Below are 24,478 nucleotides of genomic sequence, written 5' to 3'. Positions count from 1 at the left end.
GGCCGGGCTCAGGGCTGGGGCCGGCGCGGCCGCCCTGCCGGGTGCGCAGGCGGCGGGTCGAGGCGGGGTTGCAGCGAGCGGGGCCTTACCGTCCCGCACAGAAAGCGGGGTGTGAGAGCGGGCTAAGTGCGAGGTGGCACGTGCCGCCGCCCCTACCCCAGGGCGCAGATTGTATGGTATTCACTCCAGGATTCACGGAGTGCCGTCCAAGCCACGGTTACCTTCATCTGCGCAGGCTGCACCAGCTTTTCTGCTCCGCGGCCTGGAGAAGGGGTGCCAGCTCAGTCTGTGGACTGCATTTGGTCCATGGGTCTGATCTGGCTTGATCCCCAGCCCAGCCAGGACCCGATCCAGCCAGAAAGGGCTTGGAAATTTGGCAGTGGGGGAAGAAGTGGCAGTACTAATTGCCACTGCTTCCCTGTTGCCAGTTTTGGATGTGTGGAGAACTGCGTGTGCCAGATCTCACCCATGGGCTGGGAGTGGACTGCCCTTGGACTACCCTGGTGGGAACATGGCACAAGCATTGCTCCAGGAGGATATATGCAAAGAAAAATGTATTTTTGTATTAAAAAATCTCTTCAGTGCTATTTTGCTGGCAGTGACCACACCAGCCTTTGAAAGTTCATGTTTAGTTTTCAGAATTCAAATAAGCAAACCAGCTGTTGGGTTTAAAACTGCTGGACTGTGTGTCTCTGCCAGACTGAAATTTCCAGCTAACTATGCACAGCATCTCCTGTATTTAGTTCACGTGAATACCTTTAAGGACAGTCCCTGGTTTAACTTGTCAGAACCCCACTGCATGGACTTGGGGATTTGCCGTTTGGTTGAGGGTTTTGTCTATTGCATGTGGCTTTTCGTGTGCCAGTGCAGTCACTCAGGGAGCTACAGAGCCTCCCGCTTTTTAATGCATGCAAGGAAGCTTAAACAAATACCTGTCAAACATAGCGAGAAACAAGGGTTTTCTGGTGATGCCTTTTATTGGGTCAACTGTATAGTTAGGAGATATGTAGACAAACTTTCAGGCACTGAGTGCCCTTGTTTCTGGCTAGCATCCATGATCTAATTGGTGTCTGAGTAGAAGACAAGCCAGTCAGCATAGGAGTCCCAGGACACAGCTGGACATATCAGATTCCTCAGTGTGGGCACAGGAAGCCAGGGTGGACAGTGGCCTCACTGAACACCCCATAGGTACAAACTGCTAGTTGGGGCTCTGCTCAGCTGGTGCAGGTCCCCTTTTCCCTTGTAACATGTGGCATGTACAGTTTAGGGTGAAGTGTTAGATTCATCCTGCTCACTGCAGTCTCACCTTCTTCGCCAGGCTTTATGCATTGCAGGGTGTTTATGTCCCAAAGCAGTCTTGGGGGGAACAGCAGGGCGTCTGGCTCTACTACTATTGACAGAGATGCTTGTATGAATGCTTTTGAAGTGTCACAGCAGGCATCAATGGGGGAGAAACATGACATGGAAGAGTAGCATCTGCTCTCAGGGGTGCATAACACATACAGATCATGGGAAAATAAGACTGGAAGAAACCTCACAAGGTCCAGCCCCTTATTCAAGGCAGAAGCATTCCTGTCGAAATGATCCCAGTCAAGTGTCTGTCTAAGCTGCTCTAAAAATGTCTAGAGATAGAAATTGTACAACTTCTCAAGGTGGCCTGTTCTAATGACTGACCACCGACAGAGAAAATGTCTCCTGATCTCCAGGCTACATTTTCCCTGCTGCTGCTTGGGGCCATTGCTCTTAGTCCTGTCACCTACAGCCACAGGGAAAAGCCTATCTCTGTCCTCTCTATAATCACCCTTCAGGTTTTTAATAATACTCAGAACATTGAACATAGGGTGTATCACATTCCAATGTCCTTGCAAAGGCATTTGTAAAGCTTTAGCAACTCTAGGGTAGAGACACACAACAGATTTACACCAGGGCAGAAATGAAGCTGCAACACAAAATACAGCCCAGCTCCTACAGAGGCGGTAGAATTTCCATCCCTGGGAATTTTTAAGAGCAGTTTAAACAAATCCTTGGATGAGATGACTCAGACAGAGATGTCCCTGCCTTGAGCAGGGGAGTTGGACTAGATGGCATCTTGAGGCCTCTTCCAGCCAGGCATTTCTGTGTTTCTGAGTCACGCTACTTGCAGGGAAAAAGTTACCCTAGAAATAGACTGGAATAGGGCTCTGGGTTATCAGGTCAGTTCCCTGCATTCACAGGCAATCTTTTATGCAGCAAGTCCTAAATATTGTCTACTATAGCCTCTCACACACCACAGCTTCAAAGCAGCTCATGAAAACAAAGCCCCAGACACCCTACAGCCTGTCACAGGTAACATGGAGGGGAGACAAGGGATCTGCTTCAGCTCTGGTATTTCTGCTATACCAATAAGTAGACATGTCTGCCGTGGCAGGTACATATATAGCTAATTTTTCCCCCTGCCTTGGCACTTGTCATCTTCAGGTTGCTTTTTCAGTGGCAAAGATGTTGTTGCCAGCACAAGGTGCTTGAGGGAGGCAACAATGTTATTGGTTAATATGCTCAGATGGTCCTCAGAAAGTTAGGAGTAACTGCACACTGACACATGTCATGTAGGGCTGCAGCTTTAGTCGGCTTCACTCCTAGATGTTCAAGGCAAACAGCCTGGGACTGACTCCCAAGTTACCTAGTGAAATACTATTGTAATGGCACCTTCTGTGGGAATCTGCCATGGCAGAGCTGCTCATGGACCTGCTCCTGTATGAATTATACCAGTGCCAAAAGCAACTTTAGTTACACCAGTTGTTAATGCATCTTGTGTCAACACCCACTGCTGCTTACATAGAAAGCATAGTTTGTGGGAACTGCAAAGTCTCAACCTCTTGGCACTTGATGGCGTGAGAATGTGTCAGGCAGAACAGATATACTGCTGTTGATGTGGCCCATGCTGAAATTATTGTCAGGCTAATGAGATTGAGGATCACTAATTTTTAAAAGACTGATTTGTTTGGGGTTTTTTTTCCTTAAACTGAGTATTTCTTCAGTCACAAACTAGGAAAAACTGTGTTGTGCCAGACTGGGTCTGAAGTCTGGAAGATAGATCCCCTGATGCCAGAATTTGGCTGCAAAGGTTCACAGATTTAATTTCCTTGCCTTGTCCCACAGGCTTTTTGGGGACACCTGCCCCCTGGTTTCTCTCTCCTGCTTCCAGACTCCTCAGCGAATCCCATATGATGAAGCTGTCCAACAGGAATTCAGACCTGCAGCAGTCGGGGATGCCTTTGGGCCCACGTGAGTACCAGCCTTTGGGGAGTCTGCCAGTGTGGGGAGATGGTATTTAAAATATGGTGGTCTCATAAAATTGACATGTCCCCTCTGGAGCAGTGTGTGTGATGATCAGGGTCCTGGTTTTCCCTGATTATATTGCAAATTCTCTGATTAAAAACCCAAAATCCATGATAAAAATGAAAGGCCCCCCCACAGGCTGGTGCCCCGCACTCCCCCCCACAGTCTCAACAGCCCTCCTGATGCCCTTCGCAGCAGCCCCCTAGACCCACAGATATGCAGACACAGACACTGACACCCACTCCAGCTGGTAAGTGTGTGTGGGAGGAAGGGGCGGGGGAAAGGGAAGGTGCTGGGGGAGTAGATCAAGAAGGGGGGGGAGTGTGCCCCTGTGCCCACTCCCAAGAGCAGGGTTGAGGGCAGGGGTGCCATTCTGTGGGCCACACACATGCTGGCCAGCCTGACAGGAAGTGTGCATATGGAGGCCGCCACCGCAACTCTGCCAGTGCGCCCTGCGCTACCATCCCACGGTCACCTGAATGGCTTTGTGGGCAAGTGGCGCAGGGTGTGGCAGCAGCAGTGTGGTGGCAACCACCATGTGCAAGCCACATATGTGCCATCTGGCTCGGGGGTGAAACGGGGCTTGCATTCAGTGGCATACCCCACAACCAGCTGCACAGCTCCGTGGTGGCGTCTGCATGCAGTGGGGGGCTTTGCGGGCAGGTACTGCCACCGCAGAGCTGTGCCCTTCACCCCTAGATCCTAGAGGTAAGTGGGGCTTGGGGGCTGTGGGGCAGGGCTGGGGAAGATGGTTGGGGGCTGAGGGAGTGAGGGTTGCTGCCAGCCCCAGGCAGCACATTACAGCTGGGAGCAGGGCCAGGGGGTGAGGGCAGGGGTGCCCCTCTGCGGGGGCCTTTGCAGGCAAGTGTGATGGTGCCCACCATATGCAGGCCGCACGCATGCCGCCTGGCCGGCTGCCCAAGGGAGTGGGAGATGGAGGCTGGCATGCAGCCGGAGCACAGCTCCATGGCTGACTCTGCAGCTGCGGCGAGGGTTGGGGGGCACAGGGGTGGGGTGGCTTGGGCTTGCACTTGCATGCAATGCTGCTGCTTACCTGGTGTGATGGCAGCTGCCTCCAAAACCTCCTGCTGCCTCCGCGGAGCTCTGCCCAGAGCTGTGCTGCCGGCCGCTGGGCAGCAGCAGCAGCGTGGTGGTGGCTGGGCGGCACACAACCATCACCACCACTGCCTCCAGCCACACAGCTCCGACCATGGCTCCATGGCAGCAGCAGGAAGTTTTGGAGGCAGAGGAGGTCACCACTGGCATGGGTGGCCATTGCCGCTTGCCTGTGGGGCTGCCCATGCCAGCAGTGACAGCCGCTGTGTACAAAACCTCCTACTGCCATGGAGCCGTGCTTGGAGCTGTGCAGCCGGAGGTAGTGGCGCAGTGCGGGGTGGTGGTGGTTGGGTGGCACTCAGTCATTTCCAGTCCCACCAGCACACTGTGCACTGCATCGCTTACCCGCAAAGCCCCCCGCAGAGGGGCACCCCTGACCTCACCCCTTGGCCCTGCTCCCAGCTCTGATGTGCTGCCTGGGGCCAGCACCACCCCTCGCTCCCTCAGTCCTCAACCATCTTCCCCAGCCCTGCCCCAAGCCCCATTTACCTCCATGCTCCTGGGGTGAAAGGCACGTGTGAGCCCTTGCCCTGCCTTGGCTGCCCCAGAGGCTCAGGCTCCCCCCTCCTCCCTCTCCCTCCTCCTCCAGGCAGGGCTAGGAGTTTCCTGCCCTTTTTGCAGTTGGCTCCTGCAGGCTGGAGCTGTGCCAGCCTGCAAGAGCTCTTTGCAAAAGTGGAAAATCCAAAGATTTCTTTGCTAAAAAGAGAAAGACACGTTTTCTCTGATGAAAACAGGGAATCCATGGTTTCCTCCGTTTTTCTGTGGGAAATGGAAAACCCGGATCCCTGGTGATGATCAGTTTCTACTCCCAGGGTCCACGGCCAGCCATGAATGACTAGTAATGTCTGCAGTGGCAGGGTACATATATGGCTGATTTTCCCCTCCACCTTGTTACTTGGCATCTTAAGGTTGCTTGTGCTTGTATACATATTATTCCTCACAACCCCTTTAATCCTCCCCCCCATAAACAAAGACAAAAAAATGTGATTATCTTTGTTGAAGAGAAACTGAGGCACAGATAAATCAAGGCACTTGCTAGGCTTCCATATCAAGTCAGTGTCGGGGATGGGACTAAGCTGAAAGCCGGGGCTTCTGAAATCCCTGCCTGCTCTTCTGTGAATTCTTTCAGTTCCATGTTTAGGATGCAGCTGACTGCCTACAGTTTTGTCATTTTGGCCAACATACAAATCAGCTGAGGGCAGAGTGATCTCTCAGGGAGTTCCTGCTGACAGAGCCTGAAGAGTGTTGGTGGTGATAGGAACCTTGTGCTGGGAAGCTTGTGCTGCTGCTGTCCAAGTGCCCGTGCTCATTCTCTACAGAGCAGACTTGTGTCCAGAGCTCTTAGTGTGGTGCCTTTCCCTTGGGCTGTTGTTGTCAGTAAGAGGCAAGCCCTGGAGGAACTGTCTCCTGTGGATTTGCTTGTCCTAAGCAGCTTTCCTGTGGATATCCCTAGAAGTTTTAACTGTAATGACACATCCCTTGCTTGCAGGTGCAGTGTTTAGTGCAGTGACATGGCTGTGTTCTCTCTCAGATGGTGGACCTGCTGGTTTAAAGTGGAGCTCAGCATCCCACGGGAGTGGGCAGGGAAGGAAGTGCATCTCCTCTGGGACAGTGACGGGGAGGCCATGGTGTGGAGGGACTCACAGCCAGTCCAGGTGAGAGGAGGTGAAGAGATCAGCCTGGGAGCTTTGCTCTGGGTACCTGCCAGGCACTGCAGCAGCATGAGCCACTTCCGTGACCTCTCTTGTGCCTCGGCCTTTTATAGCAGGGACTTCAGAATTCCCTACAGTTGAATCATACTGGGTTTTTCCTTTCTTCTGAATCAGCAGTGCCCAAGTCATCCAAACCTATTGCCTTATGTAGCCTGCGGGGCTTGAATTTGGTAGCAGCAACATTGTTTGTTGTGGCTCCAGGAGCCACTACTCTTGCCACCAAGTTTCCAGCCCCATAGGCCAAGTAGCATGGCTCCCTGGGCCAAATCTTGGTCCCCACTACACCTTCCTCCTTTTTTTTTTTTTGAGTGGGACAGGGGTTAAAGTGACGTTCCCGCTCTTTGCCCACAGCATGTGGGCTGTCCTGGGGTTTTATTAAAGCTAAGAGCAGTGCCCAAGAAGAGCCAATCCTTTCAAACACATGCCTTGTGGGTGATCAGTACTGCTGGGAGGAAGTGTCAAAAAGATAATGGCTTGGGCCCCTCTATCTTCCAGTAGGGCTTTGTAAATGCCCTCGGTGTGCAGCGCTCCATGGTGACCTGCCGCATGTCTGTATGGCCACATTGCAAGAATCCTTACATTACTGATTTTGCCCTGAGGCCCTCTGGCAGCTCCTCCCTCATGTGTATTGTCTCAGAGCCGTGACAACAATGTTCCAAGCTCAAATGTCCACCCTCCTACTTTTCCACACAGGGCTTGACTAGAGAAGGTGAGAAGACCAGCTACATCCTGACAGACAGCCTCATGGAGACAGACCCTCACAAGTGAGTATTCAGGGAAGCCTATGCCCAACTTACACTTCTACAGCACCCCCCCCCCGCTTGTGAGGAGCCTGAGGAGGAAAGTGTCCATGACTCCCTACAGCTTCATTTGCCAAATCACAAGGAGAGCCATGTTGCCACATTGTCACCCATGGTCTGGAGATGGCAGCTGGGTGGATAACAGGGACAAGACTTATCCATCCTTGTGCATCAGGGCATAAGTTATTCACTTGCTGGGGTCTGGGTGAGGTTCTCCCTCCAGTCCACAACCCAGCACACAGTACTGTACAGTGAGAAAGGTATGGGATACCTTACTCAGAAGCACCCAAATTGGCCACCAGGAGAGGCAGCTGTTGGCCCTGCTCTGACAGGCCATTGGTCTAGTATCTACTTCTGAGGAGCCTTGTTTCCTAGTCACTCGCTGCCTGTGGAATGCATCTGCTGCTCTCTGGCTCAGTGAGGGTAGAGGGACAGGATCCGTGGCCCCTTTGCTTCCTTTCTGTTCTCGTTTCTGCAGTCTGAACCTCTATATGGAGGTTGCCTGCAACGGCCTCTTTGGGGCTGGGAAGGGCACCATGATTGCACCTCCGGACCCTGACAAGAAATTCACTTTGAATAAAGTGGAGCTGGTCGTCTTCAATAGAGATGTCCATGAGCTGCTGGTAGACTTTGAGATACTGTTGGACATGGCCAAGGTACGTGCTCTTTTCCTCTGTCTCTGCTTTTTCACCTTCTTTACCTCCTTTCCTCCTCTGTCTTAAGACTTCCCCTTTGTTTCCCTTCCTCTCCCAGTGTTCCAGCCCTTTCCTCTTCCTCTGGAAGAGTAAGTATTGGCTATCGTTTCATAGCTTCATAGTTGGTAGGGTCAGAAGGGACCTGAGCAGATCATCAAGTCCGACCCCCTGCCATGGGCAGGAAAGGATGCTGGGGTCAAACGACCCCGGCTAGGTGATTATCAAGCCTCCTTTTGAAGACCCCCAGGGTAGGAACAAGCACCACTTCCCTCGGAAGTTGGTTCCAGATCCTAGCCACCCTGGCTGTGAAGTAGTGCCTCCTGATGTCTAGCCTGAATCTACTCTCAGTCAACTTATGGCCGTTATTCCTACTTACTCCTGGTAGCGCTCAGGGGAACAGGGTCTCTCCCATTGTCTGCTGGCCCCCCTTGGTAACTTTATAGACGGCCACCGATCCCCTCTCAACCTTCTCTTGTGAAGGCTGAACAGGTTCAGGTCCCATAGCCTCTCCTCATAGGGTCTGCCCTGCTGTCCCCAGATCATGCGAGTGGCCCTCCTCTAGACCCTCTTGATCCTATCCACATCCTTCCTGAAGTGCGGTGCCCAGAACTGGACACAATACTCCAACTGCGGCCTGACCAGTGCTGCATAGAGGGGGAGGATCACCTCCTTGGACCTGCTCATGATGCATCTGTGGATGCATGACAAGGTGTGGTTGGCCCTACTGACCGCGTCCTCACATTGGCAGCCCATGTTCATCATGGAATCAGTAATGACTCCAAGGTCCTTTTCTGCCTCTGTGCTGACGAGAGGGGAGTTCCCCAGGCTATAGGTATGCTGCTGGTTCTTTCGTCCCAGGTGCAGTACCTTGTACTTGTCAGTATTGAAACCCATCTGCCCACCCTTGAAACCTCCAAGAGAAGTAGTGCTGGCACCTACCCTGGGGGTCTTTAAGAGGCAGGTAGATGAACACCTTGCTGGGGTCGTTTGACCCCAGTACTCTTTCCTGCCATAGCAGGGGGTCGGACTTGATGATCTGCTCAGGTCCCTTCCGACCCTACCAGCTATGAAACGTGTCCAGGTCTAGCTGTATCCTGTCCCTTCCTTCTAACATACCCACTTCTTCCCACATCTTAGTGTCATCCGCGAACTTTAACAAGGTGATTTTCACCCCCTTGTCCAAGTCGCTGATGAAGATGTTGAACAGTGCAGGCCCGAGGACCGAGCCCTGGGACACCCCACTGCCCACATCCCTCCTGGCAGAAAACGATCTGTCCACCACGGCTCTGGGTGTGGCCCTCCAACCATTTTGCTACCCATTGTTGCTTGAATTTACCTGGCAACGTCTCCCATTGGGCCAGCCAGAGGCATAAAGGCCCCAGAAGCACAAGGGCCCTTTGCTGAGGGGAATATCCCTTTTGTGTCCGTGTAGAATTGGGAAGCGTATGCCACTGTGGGGGGTGGAGAGTGGACACAAGGCAGGAAGGGGCATCTCCATGGATGTCCTGCTCACATGTGCAGGGCGTTAGACCCAGTCTCTGTAAGGTGAGGTCTACTAGCCTCTCCAGTCTGGGAGGTGCTAAGCTCCTGGTTCAGCTCTCCTTGCTTCTCCCCTCCCTCAGCACCTTGGGGAGAAAAACCAGAGGAGCTTCCAGGCTCTATACACAGCCAACCAGATGGTGAACCTCTGTGACGTCACAGACCCATCCACCTTCCCTGCAGCTCACCAGCTCGCCTCCGCCTTCTTCAGCCAGAGGAATGGAGAGAGCCAGCACACAATCCATGCCATGGGCCATTGCCACATTGATTCGGGTAAGAGCATGGCCCGGCCATCGTAGGCACCTGCTGAATGGCCTGAGATTTAGTAGTCCTGGCCCTTGGCTTTGGGAGAAACCCGGTTCAAAGCAGATAGTGGGCCAGGAGGCACTGAGTGTATGGTAGAAGTGATGGTCTTAGCCTCCAGGATAAGGATTATCTTTGTTATCCTCTGCAAAAGGTGTTTAGCCTTATCTGGCTTGATGAAGCATGAGTTAAAGGGCATTTTGATGGAGGAGCCTGTGATAGCCTGTTGTGCCTGGACCTTGCCTCACTTGGATTTCAGATTTCCAGCATGGATTGGGCCTTGCTGTTGTAGGGGAATAGAAGTGAAGAGCCCAGGACACCAGCACGTCTGAGCTGGACAAGAGTCTTGCTGGGGCTGGAGATGAGGAAAGACCTCTTGCCTCTGCACTTGTAACCATACTTGTTGCAATGCAGGTGCATTTAATAGCCATATTTTGTTGATGTCTTTTGTGCTCCTCTGTGCTTTGTTCTTGTTAAAGGCAGCATAGCTCAGGCAAGTCTCACTTCTGCCTTGGCGACCTGGGGAAGATAGCACAGAATGGCTTCTAGCAGGCAGCTTGGAGTGTGTGTATGTGTGTGACATCATAGTTTCATAGTAGGGTCAGAAGGGACCTGAGTAGATCAAGTCCGACCCCCTGCCATGAGAAGGAAAGAAAGCTGGGGGGGTCAAATGACCCTGGCTAGGTGATTATCTATCCTCCTTTTGAAGACCCCTAGGGTAGGACCGAGGACCACTTCCCTTGGAAGTTGGTTCCAGATCCTGGCTGCCCTGACTGTGAAGTAGTGCCTCCTGATATCTAGCTTGAATCTACTCTTCATCAACTTAGGGCCGTTATTCCTCGTTACTCCCGGTAGTGCTTGGGGGAGCAAGGACTGTCCCATTGTGTGCTGGTCCCCCTTGGTCGTTTTGTAGATGGCCACCAGATCCCCTCTCAGCCTTCTCTTGTGGATGCTGAAGAGCTTCAGGTCCTGTAGCCTCCCCTCATAGGGCCTGCCTTGCTGCCCCCAATCATGTGAATGGCCCTCCTCTGGACCCTCTCGATGCTGTCCGCATCCCCCCTGAAGTGTGACACCCAGAACTGGACACAATACTCCAACTGCGGCCTGACCAATGTCGCACTGAGTGGGAGGATCACCTCCCTGGACCTGTTCATGATGCACTGCCATTCGAGATACAAAGGCCACAAAGCTGCCCATGTTCCCATAGCCTGGCTGTGGCCGTATGAGGAGTCCATCCGGAAATGTGCTCGCAGCTGGGTGACTGTTGTCCGCTTGATGGAAAAGAACCCGGGCTTCACCTTTACCTGTTCCCAGGTGAGTTGCTATCTCCTGCTCACATGTGGACAATGAAACTCCCACGGGAAATACAGATGGGAATTGCTTAAGAGTCTGTGCCTGTTCTCTGGACAGAGCTGGTTGGGGCTGCTGCTGTGACCTCTACACAGGGCTCCTTCTCTTGTGTGGGGCCCAATGCACGCTCAGTCACAGGAACTAGGTGCCCACGGCCTCCTGTATTTTAGCCAAGAGCCGTCTACCTGGTTGTACTTGCAGAGCTCTTTGATACCTGTTGAAAAATCCAGGCTTGCAGATGCCTGAAGCCAGAAGCTCAGCTGTGTGCTGTCTTCCCCAAGCCTGTGAGACCTGGAAGTAGCCTCCATCAGGTGACAGGGTGTGTCTTCTCCCCAGGCACAGCAGTTGGAGTGGGTGAGGAACTGGTACCCTGGGCTGTATGCTCAGATTCAGGACTTTGCCAGGAAAGGACAGTTCATACCTGTTGGAGGCACCTGGGTAGAAATGGTAAGAACATTGCAGCCCTGGCCCGTCGCTTCATGAGCTTCCCTGCACAGGAGCAGGCCCAGGACACCCCAGGCTCCCCAGGAAAGGGAGTACCAGAATTCACTCAGTTCAGGGGGGCTGAAACACAGCAGTTACTGAGGTGTGTTGTTCAGTTCTGCTAGGGCCCATTTCCCCTCAAACCAACCCCGTTTCTCTCCTGATGAAGGCAGTTGCCAAGCTGTGCTGGCAGCAACTCTTCTATCCTTCCCTAGGCCCTTCTTTGTCTGGAGAGCACATCAAGTCCACATGTGGCTGCCCTGCCTCGGTTGGCAGCTGTCAGGCTTTGCTCTGTCCTGGGAGGGCTGCGGTGGGGGCTGTGGTTCACAGAGCGAGAGCAGAGGGCGCCCTCACTGTGCACAGTGTTCATCAGGCCTTTGGTTCCCCCACCCCAGGATGGGAACCTGCCCAATGGGGAGTCGATGGTGCGCCAGTTCCTGCAGGGCCAGCGGTTCTTCCAGGAGCAGTTTGGGAAGCTCTGCACAGAGGTATGCACTCCTTCTCGCTGCAGCCCTTGCATTCTTGCTCCATGTGGGCAGAGTGCTCTGTGCTTTCCTTTCTAGAGCTGGTATTCCCAGGGTCTCTGCTTCATTTCTGCGGGGTGAAATCCCTCAGGAAAGTCCAGCCAGCCTGGCTTCCTGGAGTCCCAGATCATCCTGAGAGGGGTACGCTCCAGCTCCTCAGTGTCCAGTTCATCTAGGACCCAGTACCCAGCAGTGTGTCCACGAGGTGCTGGGTTCCTGTGCTGGCCATGAGGATCCTCGTGATACTTGGCTTTGTTTGGCTCATTTTTAATGTTGCTCAAAGCTGGGAGTGGGAGAGGGGAGTGTCATGCATTTGTCATGTATGTATCCCTGCCTGGGTATGCAGCCTGAGAGAGCTCTGGGCACGGGACTGTCTGTGTTTCTCTTCCTGCTCCCAGTTCTGGCTGCCAGACACCTTTGGATACTCTGCCCAGCTGCCCCAGTTGATGCGTGGCTGTGGAATATGGCGGTTCCTCACTCAGAAACTCAGCTGGAGCCTGGTGAACACCTTTCCAGTGAGTGGCTATGCTGGCATGGGAATGGGCATGGGTCTAGTAGGCTCTGCTCTGGTTCTTCATGCAGGCTGAACAGCTCCCTCAGCCCCCTAGGTAGAGCTGGGAACAGGCCTAGTTCATGGCTTGAGTGAAGTCACACTTTGCTGATCCCAGCACACTCAGCTGGTTCTTGGGTCCTTGGGGGAAGGTGGGAAGTAGCCCAGAGACCATATCTCAGTTTCTGACCTGTCAGTATGTGCTTCCTTCAGGCTTCCTGTTGCATACTCCAAAGCCAGCTTCTGAAGGGAGATGTGATTTGAGCACAGGCCTGGCAGACAAAAAGTCCTCTGGTTGTCAACCTCTGATTCCATCCTGTAACAGCTCCTCAGATGCCAGCCCAGTTGATCTTTGAGGCTCCTTGCACTACCCAACGTGTGGCAGGATGGGGAGCAGCGCAGCACACAAGAGAAGCAGTAGGGGCTGCAGGAGCAGTGGCATGGATATCACTGATGTAATCTGCCCCCATCTGCTGATTCCTTTGTTTGTTCTGCCTTTGGTAGTTGGTTTATATGCAGTCCTGTGTAGAACTGGGAATGTGTAAAGCACAACTGGCTGTTAGATCATTAGTCAATGGCACAAGATATCTGTCAGGTTAGGAATGCATGTGTATCCATGGGCTGTGTAATGGCCAGTCTGTTATAGTGTGTGGGTGTGCATGTGAGTGCAGGATCCCCCTGTGCATTGGGGCAAGTGTATGTTTATGTGCGTGTGAGATCCCCCATGCACTGGTGTGTTTGTATGTGTGTATTGGTGAGCAGGACAGAATCAGGAGTCTTGAAGCCCAGGACAAGGTGATCTTGGCTGTGGATGACCAGGTGTTGAACAGCTTCAAAAAATGAATGGTGTGCAGTCGTCTCCCTGTAGTATATTACTGCACTCGGTTCAGCCTAGCAGGGCTCCCCCTGGAGCCTCCAGGAGATACCACAGCTTCAGTTGGTTGATGCCTCTCTCTCTTCTAGCACCACACCTTTTTCTGGGAAGGCATTGATGGCTCCAGCGTTCTGGCCCATTTCCCACCTGGTGACTCGTATGGAATGCAAGGCTTCGTGGAAGAGGTGAGTGAAGCAACCTCTCAACCAGGTGGGCTCACCCCTGCCTCCCTGCCCCAGCACATCCAGCATGCAGAGAACTGCCAGTCACCCCACACCTGAGCTGCAGGAGGAAGTCCTGCTTGGAGAGGTTGTAACTCTGAAGAGCAGTCTGACTGTGTGTCCGTGATTTGGACTGCGATAATCAGCTACATTCTAGAGAGAAACATATAGGAGAGCGGAGGGTTGATGAGTCACTGAGGGATGGGTCCAGGGCCGACCCTAGGGGGAGCAAATCAGGTTGACTGCCCCAGGTCCCACACTTTGTGGAGCCAGGTGGAGCAGCGGCGGTGCGGAGCTGGGCAGAGTGGCGGCTCCATGTTCAGCCGCTCACTACTCCCCCACCCCTGCCACCGACGATGATGGTGGCAGCTTCTTTGGGTCTGAGGCCTATGGGATCAGATCAGGGTCAAGACCCACATGGGCTGATTTGCCCTGGGACCCCACACCCTGCTCGGGTCACATTTGGATGAGTTGTTGCATTTCCAGCTCCCCCTGCTAGATATAACCTGGTAGTCAGGCCTGAAAAGTGAACAACCATGGTGGGGAGCCCTCAGTGACACGTCTGATGGTGATGTCTGCAGAGGCTTCCTTGGTCTTGTGGTGCATGATGGCCCTGAGAGCCTGTGGCATGTATGTGTACAATCCCTTCCAGATGCTGAAGACTGTGAATAACAACAAAGACAAAGGCCGTGTGAACCACAGTGTTGCTCTCTTTGGCTTTGGAGATGGAGGAGGTGGCCCAACCCAGAAGATGCTGGACAGGATGAAGAGAATGAAGGACGTGGATGGGCTACCCAGGTGAGAGGAAAGTTCCCTACCCTGTTCAGGCTCAGTGGAATCATAGCTGGCTCTCGAGGATGCATCAGCTAACTTCTTTTGTCTTCACATGCTGAAAGATTGGGAAGGGGGTCTGCTAATGTTTCACAGCTGCTCACAGACTGCCTTCTTGTATCTCTCATCCAAAGGGTTCAGATGTCTACACCTGACCAGTTTTTTTCTGTCTTGGAGAGAGATGGGTCACAGCTGTACACCTGGATAGGAGAGCTGTTTCTGGAGCTGCATAATGGCACATACACCACCCAGGCTCAGGTAACCCCAGGGTTCATGTTAGACAGTAGGCAGACGAGGTTATTTGGGTAAATCTGATATCTTTTATTAGACCAACTGAATAGTTGGAAAAAATCTTCTGAGCAGGATTTTGGGTTTAAAAACCCTTCGTCAGGCTGAGGAAGCACCTGCAGTTGGTGTGAGCTCTTCCTGGGTGGAATGAATGGTAAATGGAATTCCATCCAGGAAGAGCACACACCAACTGCAGATGCTTCCTCAGCCTGATGAAGGGTTTTTAAATCCGAAACCCTTGCTAAGAAGAATTTTTCCAACTGTTTAGTTGGTCTAAAGAAGATACCAGATTTATGCAAAGAACCTTGCCTGCCTACATCCATAGACCAACACGGCTACAACCTACACCTGTGTTAGACAGAAGGAACACTTGCAACCTGTGTTCAGACACTCCCAGCAGCAGACCCTTGTGTCATGTCTACAGTGAATTCAAGTGTAGGCACACTGTATTTCACTTCCTATGTCTAATGCACTGGCACAAAGTTGGTGAGTTTGGCTTTTCAGTGCTATTGGGGAATGGTGGAAGCCCAAAGGAAAACCAGTTGTTTTGTGGGGTCAGGGTTTTCTTTGTTTTCAAACCTTCCATCCCAGGTACAAGCACTTTGACAGGATACATTTAAACACGTTCTGTGGAACTCTTCAAAAGAGCTGTGCTCTCCTGTCTTGGAACACAAGTTGAAGCTGCTCATTGGAGATCAGGATGATGCCCCTTCACAGGGGAGTTGTCCTGTATTCAGAGAGTTTTCTCACCCTTCTGTTTTCTACAGCAGGCAGGAGTACTTTTAACCCCGTCCCCTAAGAGCTTCCTAGCTCCACAGTAACATACTGAAAAGAATTAGATTCGTTGTGCTTGTTTATTGTTGATAACGCAAGTGTGAATCACTGCATTTTGGGAAGAACCAGCTTCCAGAACAGAGCGCATGCCCAAGTGGCAGTAGTATTTGCTGCTGTAGTGGGAGGTGGTTGTGCGGAGAAAGTGCCCCCAGGCAAAAGATTGTCTTGTTGTCAACTGATACTAGTTATCTATGTTCCCATATGTAGTTCAGATGGCTGAACCTGCTTCTGAGGAATGATCATTCTAAAACCCATTTTATTTTTGCTTTGGAATCAGATAAAGAAAAGCAATCGGGAATGTGAGCGGATACTGCATGATGTTGAAGTCCTGAGCAGTTTGGCCTTGGCACAGAAAAGTGCTTTCCCATATCCTGCCACCAAACTGCAGCGTCTCTGGAGGTAAACAAGTTTATCTGAGTGCCATCACTAACTGGGTCAAGTTGCCCCAAAAATCATACCCATTTATAATACCTGATTGATATAACACTTTGACACTATGGTTTAGACAGGGATAATCCTGCCTTGACCAAAGGGTTGGACTGGATGACCTCCTGGCATCTCTTCTAGCCATATTCGTATCTTTTTATGATACTAAGAATTTATCCCAGGGAAAAGTAAACTTGTCTCAGTGATTTCCCAGATCTGTGCTTTCTGCTCTCCCATACATTGGGAATCCTTTCAGGAGACCAGAGAATGATTGAATGAACTCATTGCTGGGAGAGCTCTTGGCCTGGGAGCCTACGGCACAATTCCTTGTTTCTTATAACCGTTGATCAAGGCCAAGCATCAGTCATATGGAGGTGAACCCCAATGCCCAAAAACAGGTGTGAGATTTTCCTAGCTAGATGGTATTTTCTCTCAGCAGTCTGTAGGGTGTGGCAAGACTCATCCTTCAGAAGAAGGTTGTTGTAGTCCATGCAGAGTGAATCTAACCCCGAGCTCCTGTTCCTTGGGGTTTAGGCTTCTGCTTCTGAATCAGTTCCATGATGTGTTGCCAGGCACCTGTATCCAGCTGGTAGCAGAGGATGCCATGACTTACTATGAAGGTGAGTGGAGAACACTGAGTTAGGGCCCGAACAGGTTGTAAGACATTCTACTGGGGGGGCTTCAGAGGTTTTGTACCTGCTTTTTGGTCCATTTGTAAACATTTGCCTGTAGTGCAGCTTCTTTGCAGCTCATGGGGCATGCATAACTCCATTAGGAAGATGTGCTGTAGGCATTGGTAATAACTAACTCCCCTGTTTTCCTGCATTGAGTGTCCTGCTTCCTGTAGCAGCAGGTTGTATGAATAACATCCATTGTGCACTGAGGCATGCACTGGATATACAGCATTTGCAGATCCCCAAAGATTGCAGAGAAAATCAGGTCTGGTCACTGCAGATTGACAGCCAGGGTATGACAAATAGAAAGCCCCAGCAGGTGGAGTCCCCACTGGTCTCAGGAGCCCTGTGACATCAGGAGTGACAACTCCTGTGGCTGAGCAGCAAGAAGGGGAGGACTGTTAGGAAGGCATGAAGAGTGGCTACCTGGGAAGATGGAGGAAGGTTAGGATCCAGGGGAGAGTAATTTAACTGAGGGGAATGACACCCAGCAATTAAAACACTGGCTGAAAGGGAGCAAGAACTAGTGCTAACTATAGGGGAACTACTAAATAGAGAGTTTGTACAGGGAATGGGACTGCTGGGTGCATGAACGACGTGTGCCCCTGAAGGCTCAGCGGGCACGATGGCCGCCCACAGACAGCCGCAGCGAGGGGAGGAGGTGGCAAGCAGCAACCACCTGCAGATGTTGGCGGTGCTTCTGTCAGGGTGCAATTTCAGGGTGCACATGCCAATGGCTGGGTGAACGGGATGGATAAGGAATGTGGGGAACACTGAATGTCATTCCTTGGCTGCTTTGTGTGTCTGTGAAGGACCTAGCAACCTTTTCCTGCTTTACAAACCCTATCAATCTACTCTTCACTGAAGTGCCTTTTCTTCACCCAGAAATCCGTGCTATGGGTACTCTCCTCCTGAAGGAAGCTGTGCAGTCCTTGATTGGAAAACTTTTGCCAACTGGCTCGGAAACAGCCGAAAGCACTGTAATCATGAACACGTTGCCTTGGGAACGGACGGAAGTTATCTCCAGGACCAGACCAACCGGAGCAGACACCTTAGGTACCGCTGCACTGCCTGCCTAAAGACTTCTAGGTCATCCTTCATGGAGCAGTGATTCACACTACGCCTCTTCATGGATAGCAGTGGAGGGGAGATGGGACTGATACAGCTATGAAAAATGCATATCCCAGCAGGATATACAGCTGTCGCACCTGACGCACCTGCAACACCGGTGCACGTGTCAGCCTTCAGGGCTTCCAGGTTATGCATGACCAGGATTTCCCTTGATTTATAGAAAGAGATTCAATTTCCCTCAGCATGACATGTTAGCTATCTTCACACGGGGAGGGGAAAAGGATCCTATAGGTCCTGCATTCAGAGTAGTGGTTGGGTGGAGGTATTTAGTGTAGAAGGGGGCAATGAGGGAGAAGGATCACATGGAGCTAGAGAGGATATCTCCACTGAAGGGAAACTGAGTGAACTTCTTTGCCTCTATTTCTTTTAGCCCTCGTGAAGGTCTGTAGCATGGGCTATTCTGTGGTGAAGGACTCGTTAACACCACCTCACCCTGTAAGGGTGGTTAAACAGGTGAGCTGCCCTGTGGGGTCCAACCTAGGGGGAGTTCCCTTCTGGATTAGGCCCTCTGACCTCCCCTGCCCCTGTGGCTTGTGTGGAGTCTGTGTTGTGCTGTCTTCTGATGTCTTTCCTTATTCACCAGTTGGATGGGTCCATTACCATGGAGAATGGGGTTATTGCAGCTCATCTGGACTCAATGGGACATGTGACATCGCTTCATTTAGTGAGCTCTGGGAGGTGCGTTATACTTTTCTTTGAACCAGTAGAATGTGGGATTTTCTGTCCCTTGGATGACCTCCAGAGGGTCCATCCATGCTGGACAGATTGTGAGATGAAGCCTGGTAGGGAGTCACTAGAAACTTCCCCTTCATCCCTGAGTTTCATTTTACCTCAGACCTCCTCTGGGACAGGAGTTCAGCCCCTCAGAGGAAGTTCTGGGTCACTTGTCTCACCAAGTCTACTCCTAGAAAACCTCCCCTGTGAGCCCCTAGCTCAGTGGCTTTTAACCTTCAAGAAATGCCAGCTATTAGTTGTCACTTGTTTTTTGACTACAGAAGAATAACAATCTTCTGTTGCAAAGGACTCAGAAAGACTACCGCAGGTCAGAATGTTTTTGATGCTGTGGCTTCCTAATTGAAATCTCCAGCTTTATCTTGTGAATCTTTTTGGCACTCCTAATAGTGCTAACATTGTGTTGTACCCTGTAGCATCCTTGACAGGATCTCACCTTTGTTGAGAGTCACTGCCCTAGCTGTACATACCTGTTGTAAGGGTGTTGGAGTCTCATTTCAGGACTGCTTTATCTTTCACAGTTTCTTGTTCAGTTACTGTTCATCTGCTGCTTTGTTTTAGAGAGTCAGTCCCTGAGGGCTCTTGTGCTAACCAGTTTGTGATATTTGATGACATTCCCTTGTACTGGGATGCCTGGGATGTGATGGATTATCATCTAGAAACCAGGTAGGTGAGCGGTGCCTTGTGAGCACAGGCACTTCTTTAGGACTTGGCAAGGATCTTTGCCTCTTGGGGTTGTAGCAAGGGGCCAGTTTCCCAGAGGTAGAACAGAACTGTCGCAGTGGGAAGCCATGTGCTTGTTCTTTCCAGGCTTCTGCGTGGTGTGCATCCCTGTAGCTTGGAGTGTTTCTATGCGTATCTCTGGTGAGAGCTCTACAATCTGCAGGTGTCTGCGCTCTCCCCCTGTCTTGCATCTTGCAGGAGCCTTTCATCACCCTGGGTTCTTAGCTTTGTGTGTTAAAAACTTTTAGGAAGCCAGTCACGACCCTTGTGAAGCCACTGGAAATTATCTTGCCAGGGGGCCTGCGAGGAAGTGTCAGATTCTCTCTGCAGATCAGCGAGAAGAGCATCATCACCCAAGAGGTCATCCTGGACGCCATGTGCCCTTATCTTCGATTCCTGACCCAGGTTTGGAAAGGCCTGTAGAGGCCACATCCTTGTGACGCTGTCTGTGGTGGTGGGAGGGGAGAGAACCCGGGCATTCAGTAATACTGGTTTTGTACACGTAGCTTCATGGGGCAAACTTTACCCCTTGTATTGTGCTCTCAAGCAAGCAGGAAGGCTGTGCAGTCTGTAGAACCGAAGTGCAGTTGGCACCATGCCATAAACATCACTAAACAAATGGAGATGTGCCTGAAGGTGGTAAATGTCACAGATAGCCATGGCCAGGACCTCCTAGACCACCCAAGAGCCTGCCCCTGCCTGGCAGCAGCCAAGATAGTAAACTTCTATAATATACAGTCTTATCACCACTGCTGCCCCACCTGGGTGCCCATTCAGCCTCCATGTGCATTTACTCAGAGCATTAGGGTTGCAGTGGGATGGATTCTGATGTAGCCGGATTTTGCCCCAGGCAGAGCACAGCAGGGTACAGCTAGCATCTCCTGCCTGCCCTGCTGAGCCTGCTTTTGGCTGTTGCCTTGACTTTAGGTTGAGTGGAACGAGGCTCACAAGTTCTTGAAAGTGGAGTTCCCCGTGCAGGCTCGGAGCATGAATGCCACCTACGAGATCCAGTTTGGCCACCTGCAGAGGCCAACACACTGGAACACGTCTTGGGACTGGGCACGATTCGAGGTGAGGGGGGAGCAGCCCAGCTCCAAACTCTGGCCTGTAGATCAAAATAGCCCCGGTAGCTCTTCGCTCACCCATCCCTTCCCTCCACACTGTGCATGCACTCTGAGAATTCCTCTGTCTGCTTGGAGCCTGGCTTCCTTAAGGGATATCTGCCTGGAACAGGTTCCCCTCATCTCGTGGGGGAGGCAGTTCTTTGTTAGGCAGGGTCCCCTAGTTCAGTGTTTCTCAAACCAGGGGTGGTGACCCAAAAGTGGGTTGCAAAAATATATGAAAGGGTCATGAACAAACTTTAAAAATGGATTCTCCTTTAAAGGAGAAAGTTGTGGGAAACTGGTTTTTCCTTTGCAGGCTGGCAGAGTAACAACCCGCGAGGGCTACTTAGGGCCCTCCTTCCCCACACACCCACCCCCTGCCTCACACACTGGGGTCAGGGGGCAGTGGGTCAAGACTGAGGGGCACTGAGTTGGGACTGGCTATCGATGTTTACAAATGGGACCTGGTACAAAGAAGGTTGAGAACCACTGTCTTAGTTGACTGCAGCATGGTTTGAAGTCACCAACACCAGCATAGGTGACGTGTAAGGGGGGCATGGTGGGGCATATGCCCCCCCCTCCTGAGATTGGCTGCTGCCAAAGGTGCCACTGGCTTTTGCGGGCAGTTTCCTCCTGCACCTGCCCCCCACGCCACTGCCAAAGCAGCCGGTGGCAGCTGCAGGCAGCCCCTGCTCGCTCCCCCCGCCACTGACACCACTCACCAACAATGCCACTGCCAGCAGCAGGTGTGGGTGGTCTGTGCTCACTGACACATGCCGGGGGCTGTGGGCAGTCCCCACTCACGGTCATGGTGCCCCCCCAGTCTCGGGAGGCACCAGTTGTTCACGCACACCAGGTTGTGGCTGTGGCTGGTATGCTGATAGGAGAGCACCTTCCCTTGGACTGTTTTGGAACAGCCTCAGAGACACTGAGCTTTCCTGCAACTGCTTACAACTGCCTGCCCTCTGGGGCTGTGGTTCCCCACTGGAGGGGAAGCTGCTGGGTCTTTCAAAGCCAATTTAAGCTGTGCAAGAAGCAGTTGCAGCCCCAGCTGGGCTTCAGCTGCCAGGGAGTGTGGTGAGGGAGGATGAGAGCTTTGTCCTTCATGGCAACTGGATTGACGGCCACAGCCCTCCGTTGCCAGATCCCGGCTCTTCACAGTGGCTGGGATCCATTTGTCTCCAGAGATCTCTGCAGGCCAGCACCCACTCCCAGTCCTTGCATCCTTCATCATAGTTTCTGTAGCACCCAACTTGCTGCACAGGTCTGAAAGGGCCATCCTGGACACCAGCCCCCTAATACCTGACTGCTCATTCTATCCCCTCCCCCCGCCACAGGTGTGGAGCCACAAGTGGATGGATCTGTCAGAGCATGGCTTTGGGGTGGCGCTGCTGAATGACAGCAAATATGGTGCCTCGGTGCATGGGAACACCATGAGCCTATCGCTGTGAGTGGGGGAGAAGGGCGGGGGCTTTGCCTGGGCCTAGAGGCTACAGCTGCCTCCCACCTGTCCTGCTGGTTTAACTTGGAAGGCAGGAGGGCTGATGAGGGTTAACCCTTTCCTGCATCCCTGCAGCAGGTTTGAGTACCTGATGCTGCTCTAGGGGAGGTGGCACAAGATGGCAGCCTGTCACCAAACAGGCAAGGGCCTGGCTCGTGGGTTCTTTCTTCTCCTTTGGTACTTTGCACCTCAGGCTCAGTTGGCATTTGGTCTCAAGGCACAACAGAGCCTGAGCCCAAGCCCCTTCCTGTTTCTTAGCAGAGGGAGTTAGCTGTCTTGTAGGTTTAAATCGTCCCTTAATGGGTTATTGTTACAGAGCCTGGCACTGTGTTGAGAGTTCAAGGGGCCTTTGTCATTGGGAAGGTGGGGGGCCTGAGCATGAAGTGAGGAATGTGTGTGCTATTTTGTAGGAGAGCCAGAGGGAGGGGAAGGGAAGGGGCACTTGTATTTATCTGCTGCCACTTAGAGAATCCATGGCTATAATCCCCTTCATTCTCAGCCTGAGAGCACCTAAGTCCCCTGACACCACTGCAGATATGGGACACCATCAGTTCACTTATGCTGTGATGCCTCACCTGGGTGAGTTTTGGAGGGTGAACAGCTTGACTCTTTTCCCCCCTCCCGCTCTGGGAGTCTGCTTACTTCCTTAGGGTGGTGATGAGGCAAAGGTTCCCCTCTGTGCGTGGGGTAGAGGGATGCTGGGTGTGGAGGAAGTTCCCTTCCCCCTAGCATAGAAGGTACTGGCACTGTCTGCTCACTGCAGGGTGGCTCTTTTCTCTGTGTAGGCTCCTTCCAGGAGGCTGGTGTGATCCGTTATGCCTACTGCTTGAACTTTCCTCTCCACACAATGCCGGCTGATTCTGTGCAGTGTCCAGCCTGGAGCGCCTTCTGTGTGTCTTCCCCAGCTGTCGTGCTAGAAACCGTCAAACAGGCAAGTGCACCAAGGAGCGAAGCAAGGAGAGGACAGCCAGGCTCTCTAAGATGGATGTGAATACAGAGCTGTGCCAGCTCTTGTGCTGGGGTCAAGCCCAAGGAGAACACTTGGGACTGACCCACTGATGCCACTCTCAGTGTGACTCCATCGTATTCGTCCCCACTTTAATCTGCTCTAATGACTTTTATCCATTCCTCCTTTTGGCGCTCAGCCATTGCCCCCTTTTATTTCATATTCACTGGATGATATGGATGAAGAGCACTGCAAAGGGGATGCTTCAGTTCCACTGAGAATAGTCTGGGCTTGACCCCCTGTGCAGCCATCTTACTGATCTGCATGCTCTTCGTCCAGGCTGGTTCTTCCTGGTGGCACAATGTCTCTCTTTCGTGGTTGCCCAGGGCACCAGCTTCAAAAAAGGGGCTGGAGAGAAGCTTTGGTGATACCTGACCTGTGGATGAAGCTCAGGGAATTATTTTGGGAAGCTGGAGAGATGCAAGTTTCACTCTGAAACTTTTTAGGCCTGATTTTAGAGCTGTGCGGCACCCATCTTTCTTTCCCAGTTCACTGTGGGACAAAGGGGCTGCTGCTTCTCTGGAAATCAGACCCCAGTGGCATTCTCATGTGAACAGGAGCCTAGGCAGGACAAGTGAAAACTACTGCTTTTGTTCTTGATAAGTAAGAACTTGAGGCATCTCTGCAGGGAGGAGCAGAAATCAGCCTCTGCTCCAAACCAAGTACCTCAGCCAGGTTTTGTGCATGACCTCCCTGCCCTCAGGTTGATGGCGTGTGGGTAAGCAGGTGTGGTCCCTCCAGCTCCTCTCATTTAAATGGTGTGGCAAAGCTGCGGGGGCTTATTTGATGCCCTGATAGAAGGCACAGGGCTGCCTGCCTGTCACAACTCTTGAGGAGACCCTTCCTCTCTGTCCTTTCAGGCTGAGGACAGGCCAGGTGTCCTGGTGGCCCGACTGTATGAGTCTCACGGCAGCACTGTAGTTACCTGGCTCCAGACCTGCCTTCCTGTGAAGGAAGCAATCACGTAAGTAAGCAGGAGGTGGAGCTCAAAGAAATACAGAGCCAGATTCCCAAAGGTACCCATGCCCCTAACTGGCCATTGAAATCAGTAGGCGATGTGTAGGCCTGAATACCTTTGTGAGTCTGGGCTTTCTCTTTCCTGTCTCTTCTCCTAGATGCGATCTCCTAGAACAGGCAGACCCAACCGGCCACCTGCCGCTGAAGGAGCTTGGTGTGGAGCTTTCCTTTACGCCATTCCAAGTCATCTCTGTGCTCTTAGTCTTGGGGTAGTGAGCTACACTAGTATCCTATCCCTGAGCCAATGCCACAGGCAGCCATCATTGGGTAGTTTCAGCAGCTCAGCTAATGGGCGCATGGACATCCCAAAGCACAGCTGCACAAAGAATCCCTTTTCCCAGAACATCATAGTAGGACACCACCATCTTGGTAGGACATGAGTGCCAAGTGTCAGTATCTTCTCAGGGGGTGTTTTCATAGTGATAGACAAAGGAGAGATATGGGTTGGGTGGGGAGACTATGACAAGTCTGGTGCTGGGCTAGCTGAGATCTCAGGGACCAGCCTTAGCACAGAATCCTGGTGCATGTGAGGGAGCGTCTCTAGAGTTCTCTCCCCGAGGATGTCCCCTCTGTTCCTGTCGCTCCCCCAAACCCAGCTTGTCCTTTGCTCCCTCCAGGGCACTTGCTTTCCAGTTCTTTCCCTGGTGATGACAAAGCACCTTCTCTTTCTGTAAAGCTGCCCAGCCAAGAGACTGCAAAGAAACAGCATTAAAGATGGATGAAGTTG

General features: G+C 52.1%; 1 protein-coding gene across 2 annotated transcripts; it reads left to right on the top strand.

The window, feature by feature from the left end:
• Positions 1 to 3,176: 3,176 nt before the first annotated feature.
• On the top strand, positions 3,177 to 24,478 carry MAN2C1 (mannosidase alpha class 2C member 1). 2 transcript variants are annotated; one of them, XM_019533331.1, is made up of 24 exons: positions 3,177 to 3,264; positions 6,840 to 6,910; positions 7,425 to 7,602; positions 9,264 to 9,453; positions 10,691 to 10,797; positions 11,170 to 11,280; positions 11,712 to 11,804; positions 12,239 to 12,355; positions 13,354 to 13,449; positions 14,138 to 14,283; positions 14,451 to 14,574; positions 15,716 to 15,837; positions 16,399 to 16,484; positions 17,424 to 17,594; positions 18,040 to 18,122; positions 18,253 to 18,347; positions 18,963 to 19,067; positions 19,373 to 19,529; positions 20,052 to 20,195; positions 21,565 to 21,674; positions 22,228 to 22,307; positions 22,514 to 22,659; positions 23,595 to 23,698; positions 23,850 to 24,478. In XM_019533331.1, exons 2-24 carry the CDS (start codon positions 6,891 to 6,893, stop codon positions 23,962 to 23,964), a joined length of 2,700 nt encoding a protein of 899 aa, XP_019388876.1. In that variant the 5' UTR covers positions 3,177 to 3,264; positions 6,840 to 6,890; the 3' UTR covers positions 23,965 to 24,478. The 2 variants fall into 2 exon arrangements, with proteins under 2 accessions (XP_019388876.1, XP_019388877.1); XM_019533332.1 differs by lacking the exons at positions 3,177 to 3,264; positions 11,712 to 11,804 and adding an exon at positions 5,972 to 6,089.

Source organism: Crocodylus porosus, unplaced genomic scaffold, assembly GCF_001723895.1.
Source record: "Crocodylus porosus isolate Cpor-Errol unplaced genomic scaffold, CroPor_comp1, whole genome shotgun sequence".
Classification (NCBI taxonomy): domain Eukaryota; kingdom Metazoa; phylum Chordata; order Crocodylia; family Crocodylidae; genus Crocodylus; species Crocodylus porosus.
Note: the sequence above shows the minus strand (reverse complement) of the source record. Positions and strands in the feature narration are given on the sequence as shown.